This window comes from Vanessa cardui, chromosome 18 (assembly GCF_905220365.1).
Source record: "Vanessa cardui chromosome 18, ilVanCard2.1, whole genome shotgun sequence".
Taxonomy (NCBI): domain Eukaryota; kingdom Metazoa; phylum Arthropoda; class Insecta; order Lepidoptera; family Nymphalidae; genus Vanessa; species Vanessa cardui.
Window position 1 is genome coordinate 2,368,409 of NC_061140.1, and position 20,568 is coordinate 2,388,976.

The 20,568-nt window shown below is 33.1% G+C and overlaps 1 protein-coding gene across 1 annotated transcript in view; it reads left to right on the top strand.

Moving 5' to 3' along the window:
* Positions 1-335: 335 nt before the first annotated feature.
* LOC124537609 (phospholipid phosphatase 2-like) overlaps positions 336-20,568 on the top strand; it is a 90,823-nt gene continuing 70,590 nt past the window's right edge. Inside the window, exon 1 of the mRNA XM_047114487.1 lies at positions 336-642. Within this exon, the coding sequence (XP_046970443.1) occupies positions 517-642 (126 nt within the window). The 5' untranslated portion in view covers positions 336-516. The remainder of the gene's footprint in view (positions 643-20,568) is intronic.

The following is a 20,568-nucleotide window of genomic DNA, read 5'->3' on the forward strand; positions in this document are numbered from 1 at the left end:
ATTTAATTATAACTGACAGTATTATACTTTTAATAATCTGTACTTGACACGTGACTCTTTATTTTGGTCGGGTTTTTTAAATCCGATATGTAAAATTTCGAATCAGTTCTATTTTCAATTTAAACGAATATCACAAATTAGGTTTTTTTTAATGTAAATATAATGTGAAAAATAATTATTTTATTTTAATGGCTACGTAAACTTTGGTCTGGGATAGTTGTAATGATAAAAAACCCAACGATCTCATAGATCTTTTCGTATTATCTAATTACTTGTAAGTTCTACCTGAGCTGAGTCATTCATAGCAAAACGTTTCGCACCATGGCATAATGACCCAAACCTGTCATTCTGTTGAGTTAAGTTGCGCGTGCGCACGTACGCTTGTGAACCGACGATAATCGTTCGATATTTAAAATAAACAATACGCGATTTTTGTGTGTGAATTTAAATTCGATTTTTTGGTGATTTATGAAAGTGATTAAGTGAAGTGAAGTTTATTAATAAGTGATTAAAAAAATGGTGCGTACATACAAAGTTGTCAGTTGTTTCAAAATGCCTAAAAGATCGAAAGTGGTGCCCGCGCCGAGTGGGGAGGGTGTGTTTACCATCGACATGTCATCGACCTCCACATTGGACATCGCTGTAAGTATATTATAATCGAAATATATTTTAAACTTTCACAAAAAACTATTTCCAATCTTATATCTATAAACATAAAGATGAAATTCCAATGACAGCTAAGAAAGTATCATTCAAAATAAGAGGTCCTTTTTAATGATTTATTTCATTTAAGCTAATTAATAATACATTAACATAAATTCCACTGAATGTCAATTATAGTTTAATTAGTATTGTCGAAAATCACATGCTGTATAATTATATGTATGTGCTATTTAAATTCAGAATTTTTTATTCGAACAATTGGTGAAAGTTTATGAAACTTCCATTGTTTATATGTATGTGTGTGTAAATCATACAAGTTTTTGAAGCTGTCATGAAATGTCAATGTCATTCAAACATTCTAATATTTGGACCGGTTTTTTTTTCGTAACTGGTATATTAACATTCAGCCAATTAAAAACAAGATATCGATTATTAATGCTCATTATAATAAATAAATCGATAGTTACGATTTCTTACGAATTGAACAAATTTAAATTAAATTAATTTATAATGCATAGCGGAATGTCGAAATAGTATTTATATACTCGTATCTATCGAAATATGTTCAGTGAAAACATAACCAATTTTTATGCCATTGGAAGTAAGAAAAAACCTAAATAAAACTTAAATTTACGTTTTTCATGCGATATGCAAATAACTCAGTTGTACATAGTGCACTACTAAGATTATTAATATATATTTATTTATGATACAACACTATTATTATTTCCCACTTTAATTTTACTTCCAAAATTCCAATAACAGTTTCGTCGACTATTTTTTTGCAAATACATGGTGAATATCATAGACTAATCAAGCTCTTAACCAGCGTCAACAACAACAACAACAACAACAACAGCCTGTAAATTCCCACTGCTGGGCCAAAGGCCTTTCCTTTGTGGAGAAGGTTTGGAACATATTCCACCACGCTGTTCCAATGCGGGTTGATGGAATACACATGTGGCAGAATTTTTATGATATTTGTAAATTTGTCACATGCAGGTTTCCTCACGATATTTTCATTCACCGCTAAGCACGAGATGAATTATAAAGACAAATTAAGCACATGAATCAGCGGTGCTTGGATGGGTTTGAACCCGCAATCATCGGTTAAGATGCACGCGTTCTAACCACTGGGCCATCCCGACTCTTCAGCGTCAGTTTACTATCAAATGTCGTTTATATGACATTTTCCTGTTTTGGTTAGAACAGATTAGGTATATGTATCTATTTAGTATTGTTTATGAATATATACTTGAACATCTTCAGACTTCAGTATAAATCTATAGATGTTTTTTTTTTGTTTGTCTTTCGGGCCTGCAATCTTTAGAGGCTATTGATGAGCTATTGAAGCCTTTATTGGCCTGATAAGAGATTTGACTTTAGTGTCGGAAGCATTACAAGCTAATCACAAACAAAGAGATAGCCAGAATAACAAGTGGTACAAATAGACAAAGTTATAATGTACTACTCCCCGAACCTGAATACGTTTGTGAACAATCTATTTAAAAAAAATTGAAAGTGAGTTTAATAATAATAATAATAAATAAATAATAAATAAATATGAGACAACATCACATACATTACTCTGATCCCAATGTAAGTAGATAAAGCACTTGTGTTATGGAAATCAGAAGCAACGACGGTACCACAAACACCCAGACCCCAGACAACATAGAAAACTAATGGTAATCTACATCAACTCGGCCGGGAATCGAACCCAGGACCTCAGAGCGGCGTACCCATGAAAACCGGTGTACACACCACTCGACCATGGAGGTCGTCAATTTTAAAAGTTTGTTTTATTGTTACGCTTTCCTACCTTATCAATTCTACCGATCATCATAAAAAAGATGCACATTGTTATGGATACAGAAAAACACATAGGGTACTAGCCCTCCCCAAGTATTCAATAATAATTTGGCCTGTGAGTTTGAACATCATAAGTACGATACCCTGTTAGATTAATATATATGGTATATAAATGGATCTAGCAAAGTTATGTTTGAAAATTCAGCTCTGATTAATGATATCTGCTCCTTAATTTAATTGCGGAATGTCCCCATCATACTTACATTATATATGCAAGTATTATAACTGCTTAATAAACAAAATAACAAATATTTATTTTAAAAAACATCATTATTTGACAAAAGAAAATCTTAAATAATAAATGGGTCAAACTAAGAACCTCCTTATTTTTCGATTCGATTAAAGCACTAAAACCTTCTCCTGAATGTAACAAATACTTTTCTGTAAACCGCATCCAAATAGCTTTAGCCAAACGCGAAATAATAGCAGACAAACATACCTACATACATACATACAAACAATCGAACTGAGAACCTCCTTTCTTTATGAAGTTGGTTAAAAACAATATAAATACAGATATTTTAAACTGTTATATTAGAAGTTAAGTGTTTAAAACCAATACCAGTTTTAATGACCATCGTTAATAAAGAATTTAGAGATACTTAAAATTGTATCACTAACAAACGCGTCAGATGTTTAGCGACCAACTTTACTCAACAATTGGTCGCTAAACAGAAGTTGTTATTGGGATTAGTTGAACTGTGTGCAAGCATATTATTGTAATGTGTGCCGAATATCTATTTATATATTGCATCTAGCGTCTGATAAATAAAAAAAAGTAAAATATTCAGTCAGTAAATGTCCCTTGTTGGACTGGGACCAAGGAGGTTGATTGAATTATATTTCACCACGCTGCTCCAGTGCGGATCATCATCCAGCACTTATAGGTTCCCTTGTAATGTTTTCTTTCATTGTTGAGCACGAGATGACTTACCCTGCCTTCATTTTAGGTTTCAACGTGTAAATTTCCATTATGATAAATCTGTCGGGTCAATTTGACTCCTGACTATCCAACTGTTATGATAATCGGTATAACGTCGATGAAAAATATATAAGTCTCGAACAGACATACAAACAATAATAAAATGTTAAATTTAATATAAATATATTATATAAATTACATGTAATTTATATAATATATTTATATATTTTAGCCCTGAGACGCAAACTCACCAACGAGTTTTTGTCAATTTAATATATGCAAAAATTTTCGACTAAATCAAGAATTAATTAGCTTAGTCGAAATTCTGGTTTATTGCAAACATAAGCACTTAAATATATATATAAACGAAGTCGATTTCATCTGCTTATTGTTATTTATACAGTACAGAATTATCGTACTTATTTACACACATTAATAAGACCTAAAATCGAGTGAATGTCACCAGCATTCAGGCTTGAAACTCGTTAATAACGATTAAAAAAAAAACAATTTCTTCGCTTTCATTTTATTTTGTTGTATTTTTAGCTTTTTGCTTTTGAAATAGAGTCGAAATTACTTCAACAGATCTCATTAAGGTTTTTGTGTTTTTGTTAATTTAACGAATACGTCCAAGGCTAGGTACGGTATGTAAACACACTCCTGTTGTCTGCCACATGGCCGACACAGACCAATAAGAACAGTGGAAATGTCACAACCCAACCAGATACAAACCTATGCCCTATATATTGCGTATAAAAATCTAAATCACTAAAAATAAAAATTAAAAGCTCCTTCAAGACAACGAATATATATATTCATTGTTTACATCGAAAATAATACACAAACAGTTGTCCCAAATTAATTAAGTTGTTCTTCCTTGGATTTGAACTCGCAATCATCACTAAGGAGGCAAGCGTTCTATACACTGGAGCATCTCGGCTCCATAAGAGATCTGTGTATAGAAATGTCTAGTATTTAACATCTGTACTTTTAAAATTATCATTACAGTGAAAAATATAATTATATTTAAAATATTCACACACATATGTAATATTATGTGAATCGCATATAAAAATAAATAATAAATTTAACATGACACAATAAAATTTGTTTATTTCCTTATACCGTTTTAATATATTATATACATACCTAATATTATAATATATATTTATCTAATGTGGTTTTAATGGTAATTACAAAATATTTTAAAGGCTCCTCTCGCACAGTTGCATTGCAGCGACAAATTTATATAAATATGATTAATTTAATTATAAACAGTATTTATATAATTATAAAAAATATCAACGTTTAATAGAAAAAGGTATCTCAAAAGAGTAGCGCCGAAAATCTATTGATTTACCGGCAGACCAATAAGGTACAAGGACTCGTAGAGTTTTTGATTTACTTCACATCCAAAGAATGACAACTATTCATAAATTCAAATCATTTGTAAAAAAATACATTATTAAAAAAAATTATTATTCAATACAAGATTATACAGACGATAAAAAAGCGTGGAGCTAATACTCGTTGATTTCCAGGATATATTATATACCTTCGTATAGTACGACACAAATTAGATGTAGCATCGGAAAATGGAATGGAATGAAAATAAAACCGATTACTGCCGATTGACACAACCAATAAAAGTATCGCGCCATTCGATGCTATTCGTCGCTATAGATTCAAGCGTCAGAGAAAGCAAGTGCATGTAAATCGACGCGTCAAATTGACGAATATATTAGGTCATATGATATTACAAGTTATTACGTTTGTGCAAAGATCATATTCGCATGAGAAATAAATATTGATAATTTGGGATAGTGTACTTAATTCGGATGTGATCGGTTTTACGAATTTTGCCGTTGCGACATCTAAGTTGTGTCGTACTATATATAATTGTATTTAACGAACATAACTTAGTATTTTAAATTTTGAAAAACAGTACTGAATTTCTTTATAAATTTCTCGGAAGAATCTACATTCCTAACAGGTGGTAGCTTAACTTAATATAGTTTGCTCGACGGGTGGTAAGATTATAGGCAGTCCCTATGATCTTGCCACCTGATGGTAGGTACCACCGTCCAGGCAAATGGGATCTGTAACAAATAATCATCATTCCTTATACCGACAATGTGTCACTAACATTGGGAACTAATATGTTATGTCCCCTCCGCCTCTTACACTGACTCACTCACCCTGCAAACCAGAACACAACAAATCTATGTGCTGTTTGGCTGTATATATATATAGATTATCTGATGAGTGGGTGTACCTATCCAGACTGACTTGCACAAGACCGCATCAAGTAATAAATAGTTCGGCATATTACGTACAAATTACCTACGGTATTTAGTGTAAATATCATAGAAAACTCAAGCTGAATTCCTCTAAATATTCGAATTATATAGGCCTTAGCCAGTTAATATATAATTATTTATAACTTGCCGAGATGGGCCAGTGGTTAGAACGCGTTAACCTCAACTGATGATTGCGGGTTGAAACCCAGGCAAACACCAATATTAATTGCGGTGAAGGAAAACATCGTGAGTAAACCTGTGTGTGTCTAATTTCATCGAAATTCTGCCACAAGTGTATTCCACCAACCCGTATTGGAACAGCGTGGTGGAATATGTTCAAAACCTTCTACTCAATGGGAGAGGAGTCCTTAGCCTAGCAGTGGGAAATTTACAGGCTGTTAATGTATTTATAACTTACAAACTCGACCAAGTCTTGTTATAGCTACGTTATACGTTCAATTACATTGTGTAATAACAGCATAGGAATCCTCAGTCTCAAGACACACGAAGATTTTTTAATGGCTTGATTAATTAAACGTACAATTACGGAACCAGCTTTTACCGGTCTTTCCGTCTATATCACTTGGGAACCTTCAAAAAAAGCAGTACAGTACAGTACAATTTAAGGCAAAACGTACTTGCTTCCTGCGTTGCAAATGTAAATTGGCTGTGGTACTGACTTTCCATCAGTTTTGTATGTTCTCCTATGTGCGTTCAAGTATTACTTAACGCAATTGGGGGGAGGGGGTGTTTCTTAAAACGTTACGATGCGTTACAGGAGGTAAAGGAGGTTTTACTTACAACACATTACATAATTTTTTATTTTTTTAAATAAGGAATACAGAAACGCATTATGGTGTTTGGCAAGGGGTGGAGGGGTCAAAAACTTCGAAAATTACTTAACGTTATACTTGGATGCTCCCTATTCACTGTAGTATAGTATAGTTTTTATGTTAAATATAATTATTATAATTCCGTAGTGTGAAGACGCACACAGCAATTGCATATATTAACATTAATATCACAATGATGGCAGTCACGATTCATCGTGATTTGATTTCATCCTCCAAGGTGATCAAACCAGTTCGTTTTCTAACGCGCAAGAATTGTCGGTATTTAAAAAAAAAACTCTTAAGGTTGTTCAAGCGCAATTAGAAACGTATGATTGGAAACGATTAATAAAATCGACTGTTTACTGGGGGGGGGGGGTGATATTTAAATTACATACACTAACATCACATATAGTACTCTGATCCCTATGTAAGTGAACCACTTGTGTTATGGAAAATCAGAAGTAACAACGGTACCACAAACACCCGGACCAAAGACAACATAGAAAACTAATGAATTTTTTAAATCTTGGCCGGGAATCAAACCCGGGAGCTCGGAGCTGCGTACCCATGAAAACCGGTGTACACACCACTCGACCACGGAGGACGAGTTGACCTCGTCATGTTTCTTGCCAGGGGGTGGGAAGGAGTTTCGATAGTTCTTACGTAAAATAAAAAAAAGCGAAGTTAAAATTATTTGAAAAAGCGGGGGCGTACCTTTAGAACCTTTGATATTTTAAAGAAACATTAAAATAATCACTTTGAAAAATTATCATAAATAAACCAAACATGTAATCATTATTTCCTTTGATTCTTCCGTAATAAATGGGGGGGTAATAAGGGGGGAGGGGGAAGCCAATTCTTAGTTTTTCTTATATTAGGGGGGAGAGGGGCAAATCTGGCAAAAACAGTGATACTTAATAAAATAATCCCTTATTTATCTGTTAAATTAATAGACGATTTTTGTACCAGTGAATAACACATGCACACAGAAAATCGGTTATGGTCTCATTTTAAAACAACAATTTGATAGTTAAGTTGGCGCCCTGAAAGGTAGCTTATTGAAAAAGATTGAATAACGTAATATCAAGCTATGTCCTTAGGGGGTAGAGCAGTATCGTTTAACGCGGGCGTACACGCGCTGTATGGAGAGAAAACGAACACACACTTACACACAAATATATACGAGTATATGTGTTTTGCCGTGCGTGTTATCGTAGCTGTGTTTTGTATCATAAATACTGATATATATAGTACATATAATATGTTCCTTAAAGTTGTATAATAATTAATGTTTTATTTATATTACACAATTTTAATTAAATATAAGTATTCAAAGGAATGCAACAGTATTAATGATTGCTATTTGGCAGTGCAGACAGTGCACAAAGCCCTACCACCAAATACATAAAGACTCTTTAGAAGTACTAGTAAGATATTTTGGATACTGATTTAAAGCAAGTAGTTAAGTATAGATTGTAATACAATACATGATGTATTTTATAGTGATTGCAATCACATTAATCAAAATTTACATAGAATCATTAACTGTCAGATTATTAATAATTATTTTACCATGCCTTACGCACGTTTCTCATCACGTCACATACATCACTCTGATCCCAATGTAAGTAGCTACAGCACTTGTGTTATGGAAAATCAGAAGTAACGACGGTACCACAAACACCCAGACCCAAGACAACATACAAAATTAATGATAATCTATATCGACTCGGCCGGGAATCGAACCCGGGACCTCAGAGTGGCGTACCCATGAAAACCGGTGTACACGCCACTCGACCATTGAGGACTATATATGTGAATATGTTCCATAGTCTGTCAAAAAAGGATCAATCAAATGTTTACTTCTAAGTTAAATTTAGAAGCAATTATTAATGTTTTGACGCCCGCGTGTCGCGCACTTCAATAATTATTATATTTTATTAAGTGAGACAATGTTCCTATTATCACGTTTGCAGATTTATTCATATGTTCATATATCACGTACAGTCTGCAAAATGAAAATCAATATATACTTTACTAGCGACCCGCCCATCGCACGGATAATACGGCAATACTAATACTAAATGCTACAGAATTTGTTTATTTACGACATCACATTAGAAACTTTTAAAATTATCAGTTCTCTTTACAAATATTGTCCATGTATTACATAATCTCTCGAATCAGTGTATCTATTAAAAAAACCGCTTCAAAATCCGTTGCGTCATTTTAAAGATCTAAGAATACATAAGGACAGACAGCGGTAAGCGACTTTGTTTTATAGTATGTAATGATGATTCAAGTAGACTTTTACAAGCACTTTTAAATCGACTCTTAACAACTATATTAAGCGAAGTTAACAGCGGTTTCGAATGCAAATTCTACCGAGATGAACCGGCAAGGAACTGAGTAGTTACTTTTTTTACATTTTAACAAGACAAAGAATAAAAAAACAACGCAAAGAATAAAAATTAAAATAAAAAAAGTTACAATGTTAATGTAACAAAATAAAATAAATAAATATTTCGTAAAATATTTTACGCTATGTAAGCTATGTTATCGTTATGTTATGTTATGTTATAATCAAAATTTGTAAAATTGAGCTGGAGAATTTGTATAATTAATCCTATTATAGGTACTTCGATTTTAAGGCTTTGTTGTCATTAACTAATATGGGAAAAAACAACAGGCGTGTATAACTATATAATCCTTTAAACGGATGATCTCAGCTATACATAAACTTAACAAAGTAATGCTTTTAAAGGTCATTTTATTTAATACTCGCCAGACATTGTTGAAATATCAGAGAATCATGAAACGCTGGTCAGATATATGTCAGGGGATTATCGTTCCAAATAGGAGGTTACTTGGATTGTCGATAATGACATGTAAATTGGTATTGCCAAAGAAAAAAATCGAAATGTTTTTTTGTTGTGTATATACGTATATAGCAAGGTTTTTTGCGTGCCCAATAATCTATCTCTACACAGCGAATGTTAACATCAGCATTAATGTTTCAGAGATAAGAGAATTTAATAAATAATAGTAATAACAGCATGTAAAATTCCCATTGCTAGGCAAAGGCATTCCTTTGAGGAGAAGGTAAGGAGCATATTCCACCACGCTACTCCAATGCAGATTGGTGTTTTCCAATGTGGCAGAATGTCATTCAAATTAGACATATGCAGGTTTCCTCACGATGTTTTCCTTCACCGTCGAGCTCGAGATGAATATTAAACACAAATATACTCATGATGTTCTGAACAAAAATTCCGCAATCCTCTTTAATATATCTTCTAAAGTTCTGATAACAGTTTCGTCGAAATTGAAAATGCAATTTTTTTGAAAATCCAGAGAAATACAGATTATTCAAGCTCTCCATCAATGACATCGCTTCAATTCGCTATTAGTTTTTGATGATTTGTCTTTGATCTTGTGGTTGGAATAGACCATATATAAATGTTTATATTTATCAACAGATTAAAAAAAGCTGTGCAAGAGGTACAGACGCAAAAATATGTCAAAATACTAATACAATAAAAAAGTTCCTATATTATATACAGAAAGCACATGTTTTGCAAACCGTACACATTTAGTTATTTATGTTAATAAATATTTAATCATTGTGTTGTGTTTTTGCCCTTGACTTCCAGTAACGATGACACTCATAGTACCAATATAATATATAACAACGAATAAATGTAAATCAATCTATAATATTTATGCACCGTATTAAATCACAGACACACACACATCGACATCAATCTGTATAATAAACTTATCACTTCACGCTTGTTTATTATTGAATTAAAATACTTTTGAATTATTGTGATAATATATATCAATATATGTATACTATGTTATGATTTTCTTTCATTTTTTTCATATGAAGTCTAGCTTCTCGAAATCTTTTCAGGATTGTAGTATTTTTCTAATATCTTTGTCAGCTTGGATGTTACTAGTATTTTTTTTACATTATAGTTTGGCGGACGAGCATATGGGCCACCTGATGATAAGTGGTCACCATCACCCATAGACAATGACGCTGTAAGAAATATTAACTTTTCCTTACATCGTCAATGTGTCACCAACCTTGGGAACTAAGATGGTATGTCCCTTGTGCCTGTAGTTACACTGGCTCATTCACCCTTCAAACCGGAACACAACAATACTGAGTACTGTTATTTGGCGGTAGAATAACTGATGAGTGGGTGGTACCTACTCAGACGGGCTAGCACAAAGCCCTACCACCAAGTATTTTGTTTTAGTTATTCACTCGTTGTCGCCCCCGGCTTCGCTCCCCTTTTAGGGGTTGCTTGTTATATGTTAGGCAAAAAAGTAGCCTATGTCCTTTCCCGGAGTTCATGTATGTTTCATACCAAATTTCATCATATATGGTTCAATAGTTTGATAGTGAAAAAGCGACAGAAAGAGCTACTTTCACATTTATAATACATATTAATATTACTCTACAAACAGGCATTTGTTATATCATATTATTTACAAATTCATGGGCATAGCTAATGAATTCGCGCGCATTTGAATTAAAAAATAGTTATTCTGTAGCCTTTCAATATATCTACCAGTGAAAGTACAGTCAAAATCGGTTCAGAGTTAAGCCAAAACAAAACGACAGGTGGACTATATTATAAAATTGTAATAGGTATAAGGGATAATTTTAATTATGCTTTTTTATGCCTGCATTTTATTGCCGGCAGTATCCAATCTGAAGTCTTGGATTGCAAATCGATGTCGAAATTTTCGCATTGAACTTTATGACGATCTCTTCATTGTCTCGCTGTTTCGCTGTATTGGGTTGAAATACTTGGTGTTATAAGTCTTCGTAGAATTCTGGGTTATTCATCTGCTCTTATTACAGTGGCAGATTTACAAATTTGCCGCTAGTAGGCTAGTAGGTTATTCAATTTTTGCCGCTCCTACTGACTTTTGAAATTCGATAGGTAAGTGGAGTTCACAATCATATTCTGAAATTGCAACTTTATGATTTGTGTTATATCGTCCTCATTACATCGGCTTTTCCCGTTATTAGTATGATTATAAACTAGGTGATATGATACTTTTTTTTTTTATTTCTGTAAGATAATAACAGATTTGGGCTAAATTTGCCGCCCCTCTAAATCTGCCGCCCTAGGCTCCAGCCTACTTAGCCTATTGGTAAATCCGCTACTGTCTTATTATCAGAGTGGCATTTAGCCAGGTGTCCATAATCTGGCGAACTTTATTATTAATGACCTTTTGAGATTGAAAATCCAGAATACCCTTAATACTTATAATTTATGCCCTCCCCACTCATCACCGGCCACCCAATGCGTCTTCGCTTTTTTCGTCGTAATACATCGTACTAGTGTTTATACCTTTCTTCCATGATTTAGGCATTAAAAATTTGTAAAATTGGACGTAAATTACTATGATATAGGCAAAGATAAATGTTAAATTGGACTAAAATTTGTACAAATTATATTAAGCTTTATATTTAAATATACTAATCTGTTTATAAAACCAGAGGTCATTGACCTCCAACCCTCTGTAACATTCATAATTTATACCTTTGACTACCACTAAGATTCCTAAACTATACAGAGTACCTTATAAACTTAAAATATTCAAAATGTATGAAACAGTCACAAAGGAATTCCTAGTACAATCATTCACGGTATTTCCTACAAAGCCTTTGCTTTATTACCAAATGGACAGGCAATAGTAGTCCTTATTGTAACGGACTAGAGCTTTGTATAGCGTGAAGGTATAGTTTCGCAAAAAATGCAGGTAAGTTTGTTCTATTGTTTTTGTAAATTGAACCGTAATGTATGATAATAAAGTTCAAATTAACTTTTTCAATCGTGATAAAGGATAATTACGGATGATGCCTATTATAACTTTATCTGAGATAAAATAAAAATGTTAACGTTTTTTATGTGATTTTTTATGTTTTTTCTAGGGATTGCCAATCAATTGTAAAGCGCTACTAAAGATTTTTGACCAAACATTTTCCTTTCGTTAAATAAACATAATATATAATATACATTTGGTTTCTCGTCGGTGTTGGTGCAAACTAAGAGGTCCTGGGTTCAAACCCAAGATCATATCAATGAATAGTAATTGAATTGCCGTGTCAATATATTCTCAGTCAACATTGAAAAAATTGGAAATAGCTGACTCGGAAAACATGTTAAGTAGGAAATGTCTATGTCATGTTGGTGTTTGCTTGTGAGAGTATGAAAATTGAAAGTGTATCCGTGTAGGCACATACTTGTAATATATTGTTGAAAGTAAGGACTCTATTGCATACCAGGTCTGCTAAAATTTATAATTACTAGATATCTGTTGAAATCATTAATTGCAATTTTTTATTACTTTAGATTAATCAATGATAAAAATGAAAGAAATGTGTAACAATTTAAAATAAATAAAAGCTTTAGTCATTTCAAATAAAGCATTTCTATCAATCTTAATACAATTTCAAGGTCATCAATATATTAAAAGAAAATAATTATATATAGAAACCTTTTTTCTTGTATTGGTGGTTTTCGTCGTATTATTACAGTTGTCAAATATAATTAATATTTAAAATTTAATCTTTGGATATTAAAGTAGTCTATGTGTATATATTTAAGCATAGAATAATAGTGTTTATATTTTTAATTCTCAGGCGTTTTCGTTAGTACGATGTCATTTGTTTAATCTTATAAATAAGTATTTATATATTTATTTTTAATTCAGAGATTAAAGCGCAATAGTCTTAATTTTTTGAACCCATAAAAAATCTATTATTACAAAACAACATTTAAAAACTTCACTTATCATATATATCATTTAAACAACAAAGAATAAAATAGGACTATGCATTCATACAAATAAAAATAAAATCGAATGCATTTTAATATAGAAACGTGACAAAACGCATCCTGCCACTGAGTCACAATGGAGTCACGGCCTACTGGCCACTGTGTTGATTCCAGTTATGGTATTACTTGACAATGCTTTCATTGACTTAACAAATACTGACGACTGGATTTATTTGTCGAGCTAGAGACCTCGTTAGATAAGGTCGTATATCCATTTAAATATCATGAATATATAAATCTTCTTAAAGCTTTCAAAATTGACAACATCATATATAACACTTGTTATTATTTGATATTATCTGTTATAGAAAATCAGATCCAAGACAACATAGAAAACTTTTCTACATCGACTCGGTCGGGAATCGAACCTGGGAATTCGGAGTAGCGTATACCTGAAAACCGGTGTACACAAAACTCGACCACGGAGGTACTCAATCTGTTTCCAAATTTAAAAAAAAATTGGGCTACATTTGGGTGCGAAAGGTTATTATAAAATTAGCGAGTATATATGATTTATAGCACACTTTGGGAATGAAACGATTGCAAAGTTACGCCAAGGTACGAGTTTAAGTTGGAGTCGTATGACATTAAAATTTGCTTTCAAATCGGACTGATTTTGATTTTTCGGTGTGTGTGTACGTTGGTCCCTAGATGGTTCCGATTGGGCTAGGTAGATGTCGCTGCTTTCGGATTCCACAGGTGGTTTTTTCCAGAGTATAGTAAATAATATGTTGATTTCAACCATACGTGATCGAGGTGATATCAAAGCCGTGTCAACATAATGGTTAAACATTGTAAATATTCTTGATGTAATTTCTATTTTCGATAATAATTCGCTTTTTTTTTCTCGTTGGAAAACGCATTACACGCTGCCCCCACATGATAGAAGGTGAGGGGGGCGTGGTACTCCTCGGAGCCCTGGACGCCGAGTGCGCCCAAGCACACCGGGTTTACCCACTAAAAACCAGCGGTACCCTCTCCGTCTTTCGGCGGACGCCACGGGATCGCTTACGCATGCTACCGTGACGGATAATAATTCACCAAGGATCGTTCAAGTATTACGTAACGCAATTTTTGAAGTATTTTGACCCACCTAAACCCGTTGTAACGCACCGTAACGTTTTTTCTGTCACTGAAGACTTTTTAAAGCAAAACTCATAAGAACCGGCGATCGTTATCAACTGTTTCATGTATACGGCCGATGTTTATATAACAGAACTCGTTTTCGCGTTAACACGCGACGTGTCACGTGACCTCGAACGGAAATAGAAAAATGATACTATATATCACTTACTTTATTCGCACATGAATGTTTGCACGAAAGGCTGAATTATGAAAAACGCGAGCCATCGACATTGTAGTCACGACAATTTACGACGAGCATATGGGCCACTTGATGGTAAGTGGTCACCATCACCTATAGACAATGATGCTGTAAGAAATATTAACTATTCTTTACATCAATGTGCCACCAACCTTGGGAACTAAGACGTTATGTCCCTTGTGCCTGTAGTTACACCGGCTCACTCACCCTTCAAACCGGAACACATCAATACTGAGTACTGTTATTTGGCGGTAGAATAACTGATGAGTGAGTGGTACCTACCCAGACGGGCTTGCACAAAGCCCTAGCACCAAAAAACTCTATTCTATTTATTGAACATTATATTACAATCGTATTCAAATTGATTGAAGTGGCATAGGTGACCGAGAAGCTATGTGGTCTGTCATGATATGGCCATATTACGAGGAGCTGAGATGGCCCAGTGGTTAGAACGCGTGCATCTTAACCGATGATTTCTGGTTCCTAGACAAGCACCTCTATATATATGTGCTTAATTTGTGTTCATAATTCATCTCGTGCTCCGCGGTGAAGGAAAACATCGAGAGAAAACCTGCATGTGTCTAATTACATAGCAATTCTGTTACATGTGCATTCCACAAACCCGCATTGGAACAGCGTAGTGTAATTTGTTCCAAACCCTCTCCTAAATGGGGGAGGAAGCCTTCGCCCAGTAGTGGGAAATTTACAGGCTGTTACTTTACTTTATGAGGAGGAATGAGGACCATGTTGTGAAGGTTTTGAGCATGGATGTGGATGGATATAGAAGTAGGGGACGACCAATGAAGCGAAGGATAGATTGTGTGAAAGACAATGTGATCAGAAAGAATGTTACTTGTGAGATGTATTATATTACAATTCTAATTTTTAGTTAACTTAATGCGAATTGAATACACAATGCCATAATAATTGCATTTAAAATTCGAGTTTTTTGAATTCGAATATAGAAAAAAAATATAATTTAAAATCAGACAAAGGTCAAATATTATAGAGCCAAGCTAATTGATTCATTTTGTGATGGAAACATGTAATTACTAAGTTTAATGATTATTATGTTTAAAACAATATAATGTTATATAAATATAGTGACTACGGAATGACACAAGCTTCTATTTAATTTATATGTACACATCTAACACAATCACAGAATAATAAATACATAATATGTACATATATTATTATATGTATATAAATACTATCAAAACGCAATTAGCAATCGCAATTGATCGCATCACGTAAAACAGAAATTGATATTTCTGACATATGACGGGCGGCCATTCTTTTTTATAATATAGGATTTATATTATATAGTTATAGGGCTTCTAAAACTAATTACGTAAATAAATTACTTAAAACTTAGAGTGGCTTTGTGTGTTGGTGCCTTAACATTATAATCTATTATGTATATAGGTTTATAGAGAACATACATACAGACACGGGGGACATTGTTTTATAAGATGTAGTGATCACAAATACTAATATTATAAATTCGCTTCCACGGCTAAATCACTCAACCGAATTTGATGAAGATAGCTTAAACCTATAGGCTTTTTGTGCTAAAATCGACCTACGTACCCCCTGAACGCCTAACATGTGGGTGAAAACTACTATCGGATACAATAATTTATTATTGAATCCTTTTATCCTATACTATAATTATAATATTCAGATAGCCAAAGGGAACCGTGAGAAACAGTCATCTATGATAATGCTACTTATAATTTTTTACTGTGTTCTATTGTTGGATTTTAGGGTTCCGTAGATAAGAATATAGCCAATACATAGACAAAGTAGGAGGTTATTGTTTACCAGTATTTTTCCCAAATATCTCAAAAAGTGAACCCCAAAGCCCCAACCTTTCGGTATTTACCACTAGCCGATCAAGGCAGTCAGGTAGTATTGGTTAATGGTACTTTAAAAATATGCACTAGATATCGCTTGTGTTGTTAATACTATGTCGCCTTCTTTGTAACTTATTTGAGTAATAAAAAGCTTCTGCTCTACCTCGTGGGATACCCTTCCTCTTAAATAGGGCTAAGGTAATTTTAATTCTGACTGAAAACTAAAAACGTTGGCATTTAAACATTATACACGCAGAAAATTTATCTTAAATAAATTTAGATCGCATCAAAACTTTGGAGGGCTTTTTTTATTATTTGGAAATATGCAAAACGATAAGGATCCCAAAAACAAAAAAAATCTTAATATTTTTTTTTACATCAACAAAAAATGTACAACCTCTTCAGCTTAGTTAAATTAGGATTTGAAAATAAATATAAAAAACCCTTCAAGCGCCAAACCGAATCGCACTTAGTTGGTTTTTTATCAGACTTAAGTCACAATCGCGAAGGTCAGGCCGTAATCCTGTCATAAAAAATTTAAGAAATAAAAAAGGTAATAAATTAAACCTACTCCATACCTGCTAAGACTATTCTATTCCATGAAAAACAACTATAAATATTATCTAAAATATAATAAGTAGTACCCCGACCGGTTTTTGACACTACGCCGAATGCCAAGGCAGACTGGCCAACTACAACCTCCTGCCCTTGTCCAAATTTACATGGGGTCTGCGCAGCGTGTTTTCTTCCATACTTCCCTATCTGACGTCACCTCACAAGTAACACTCTTTCCATTGAAATAAAACTGGTTTTAACGGATTTGAATACAACAACAGCAACAAGAATAGCCTGTAAATTCCCACTGCTGAGCTAAAGGCCTCCTCTCCTTTTGAGGAGAAGGTTTCGAACATATTCCACCACGCTGTTCCAACGCGGGTTGGTGGAATACACACGTGGCAGAATTTCTATGAAATTTGTCACATGCAGGTTTCCTCACGATGTTTTCCTTCACCGCTGAGCACGAGATGAATTATAAAGATAAATTAAGCAAATGAATCAGCAGTCCTTGCCTGGGTTTGAACCCGCAATCATCGGTTAAGGTGCACGCGTTCTAACCACTGGGCCATCTCGTCTCTGGGCCATCTCGACTCGGATTTGAATCGCGTATATTAATTCTTTTTAACATCCCGACGTTTCGAGCACTTTACAGCGTTCACGGGTCACGGGTAGACTGCACTCTACAACTAACACTCTTTCCAGCCATCATCTTTCACACAATCCATCCATCGTTTCATTGGTCAGACTAGCCAACTACGTAGGCCAATAGAAGTGCACAAGTCAAAACACAAATGCATTTTTCCCCAACTCTCATACTCCGATGGAAGGGATCATGAACAAAAATAAATGAAAGAGTTTAGGCACAAAACTAACGCCTCAAGTGCTGAATGAAAAAATGATTATTGATATTTAAATCTAGCTTTGTTTAGTAAAATAACCTCATTTATTTTATTACAAATCATTGCATTATAATCAGTATGTAAAAAAAAATTGAGTATTTTAATATCTAACGTGGTTTTAAGGGGTAGTTAGGGGTAGCTTCGACGACAATTAACTGGCTTTTAATATGTTTTGATTTTTTATTTAAAATTGCTAGGCAGATAGATGGATCAGCTTTTTTATGGTATATTATCTATTCTTTACATCGTCAGTGTGCCACCAACCTTGGGAACTAAGATGTTATGTCCCTTGTACCTGTAGTTACACGGGCTCACTCACCCTTCAAACCGGAACACAACAATACTGAGTACTGTTATTTGGCGGAAGAATAACTGATGAGTGGGTGGTACCTACCCAGACGGGCTTGCACAAAGCCCTGCCACCAAGTGAATTTTATTTTTATTTTATTTTATTTTATTTATTGGGTTTGCTAGGGATTTTACATTTGTCATTCTAACAAATATACAATTAGATGATATGCATTCAAAGATTATGTAAAATCATTTAAAAGCAAACACTACATGCTAATGTAGTGTTTGCTATTTTAAACTATTAATTACTATTACTCGCTACAACAACAAAAGTGAAAAAAAAAACAAAACAAAACGAAACATAAGCAGAAGAAAATATGTATACACAAATTTTGGCTAAGTGATGAAGTGACCAGTTGTTCAAATACTAATCATCTCCATCATCATCAATAGACAGTCAACATTTAGAACTAGAATATTCCGTATCACTTTCAAAACACAAAAATAATACGTATTGCTATGTAACTACCAAGAGATGACCACTGCTATGCCAGAGACCCATAATTGTTCTACTGCGGTTTTGTCGAAGTTAAACTTAAATAGCTAAATTATAACTTAAAAGATCTGAAAGATCTCTGTGTGCCAAAAGTCTTCAGTCCTTGAAGGAAAATCCTTGGAAGCTTAGTTCATACTGGATATATGTGTTCTTCGATATATAAGTTTCTTTATACGGAAAAATTGGTCGATATTTAAAGGAATTAAAAACAGAAGTCGAGCACAATATATTTATGTTTCCTAATTGTAGCTCGTTCAAATATTCAGAAAACAAACAAAACAAAAAACTGCTTCGTTTTTTGTTTTCAGAAAATTACCGACGACCTTGAAAAAAGTGATATTATTTTATTTTATGGTAAATAAGGTTTAATTAAAAACCACAATTAAAAAAAATAGTAATAGATTTTGTTGTTATATTATAAGAATAAAAGGTGACATCGCTTTTGTCAATGCTATGTTTTTATGTGATGGAACTTATTACTAGATACATACATACAAAAACGAAAAGTTACGAAATATTTTATCTTTTTAAAAAAATAACATTAATAACCATTGACATAAATAATAAACAATAAACAATACATTCAATTACATAATTATTTTCTGTCAATTACCATTATTTATGAGATGTGTAACATTTCCTGGAAGGATGAAACTTAATCACTTATTATCACATGTCAAGAGTACAGCGCCATCTATCGGTGAATAGATAACATTATCATTACAGTACCATCTATCGACAGATAGCAATGCCACTGAAACTTCAAAATAAATGTAAATACATACTACTTCTAATTTTAAACTTATTTTTATTATATACGTCTTGTCTTTTTCTACATAAATTGACTTTATATTAGTAACTCAAATACTTTATTTTTTTAAATGTGATAATCCACAAATATTTTTGGATAATTAAAAAATATTAACACCTTTTTTATATTTATAAATTGATTTTCATATTAACTTGTAAGCTCCATTCCACTTGATATTATGTTGAGAGAAGTTGCACCGTGAGAAATCGGCTTAACCAATTATGGCGTCTGGATTAATATTATCTAACATCCATTAGTAACATCGTTATAATAAGTTTTGTAACACTTTTAATTTCGACTTTTGCGTATAAAAAAAAACTTAAGGATGACACAACGGTATGCATAAGACGGAACATTATGAATAATTAAAAAAGATTCTAGTTATATTAAAAAAATATATTAAACTATTATATAATTACATAGTTATAATGTATATGTAATTATAATTATAACATTACTTTCAAATTCAGTCGGTTTATATTTATCAATTGTGGACGCTTTAGAAGTCACTTCTTAAAGTTAAAGGACGACTGGGTTGTTTCCGTTATCACTTTACATAATAAAAGTGTCAGTCTGTTTCGAATTCTAAAAATACACTTAACGGCTCTTATCGTTACATGATTTTCTTTAAAAACCCGTACAAATTGAAGTGTCACTTTTTTTGATCTTTTTTTTTTTGTAGTACAATTCCAAGCACAGACTTTTTATCCATACAGCCATTTAAAAAAGAAACAGTTTAGCAACGAAATAATATTTAAAGTATTAACGTCAATATGTAAGTTATATTGTTTACACGAAGATGATACTGTTTGAT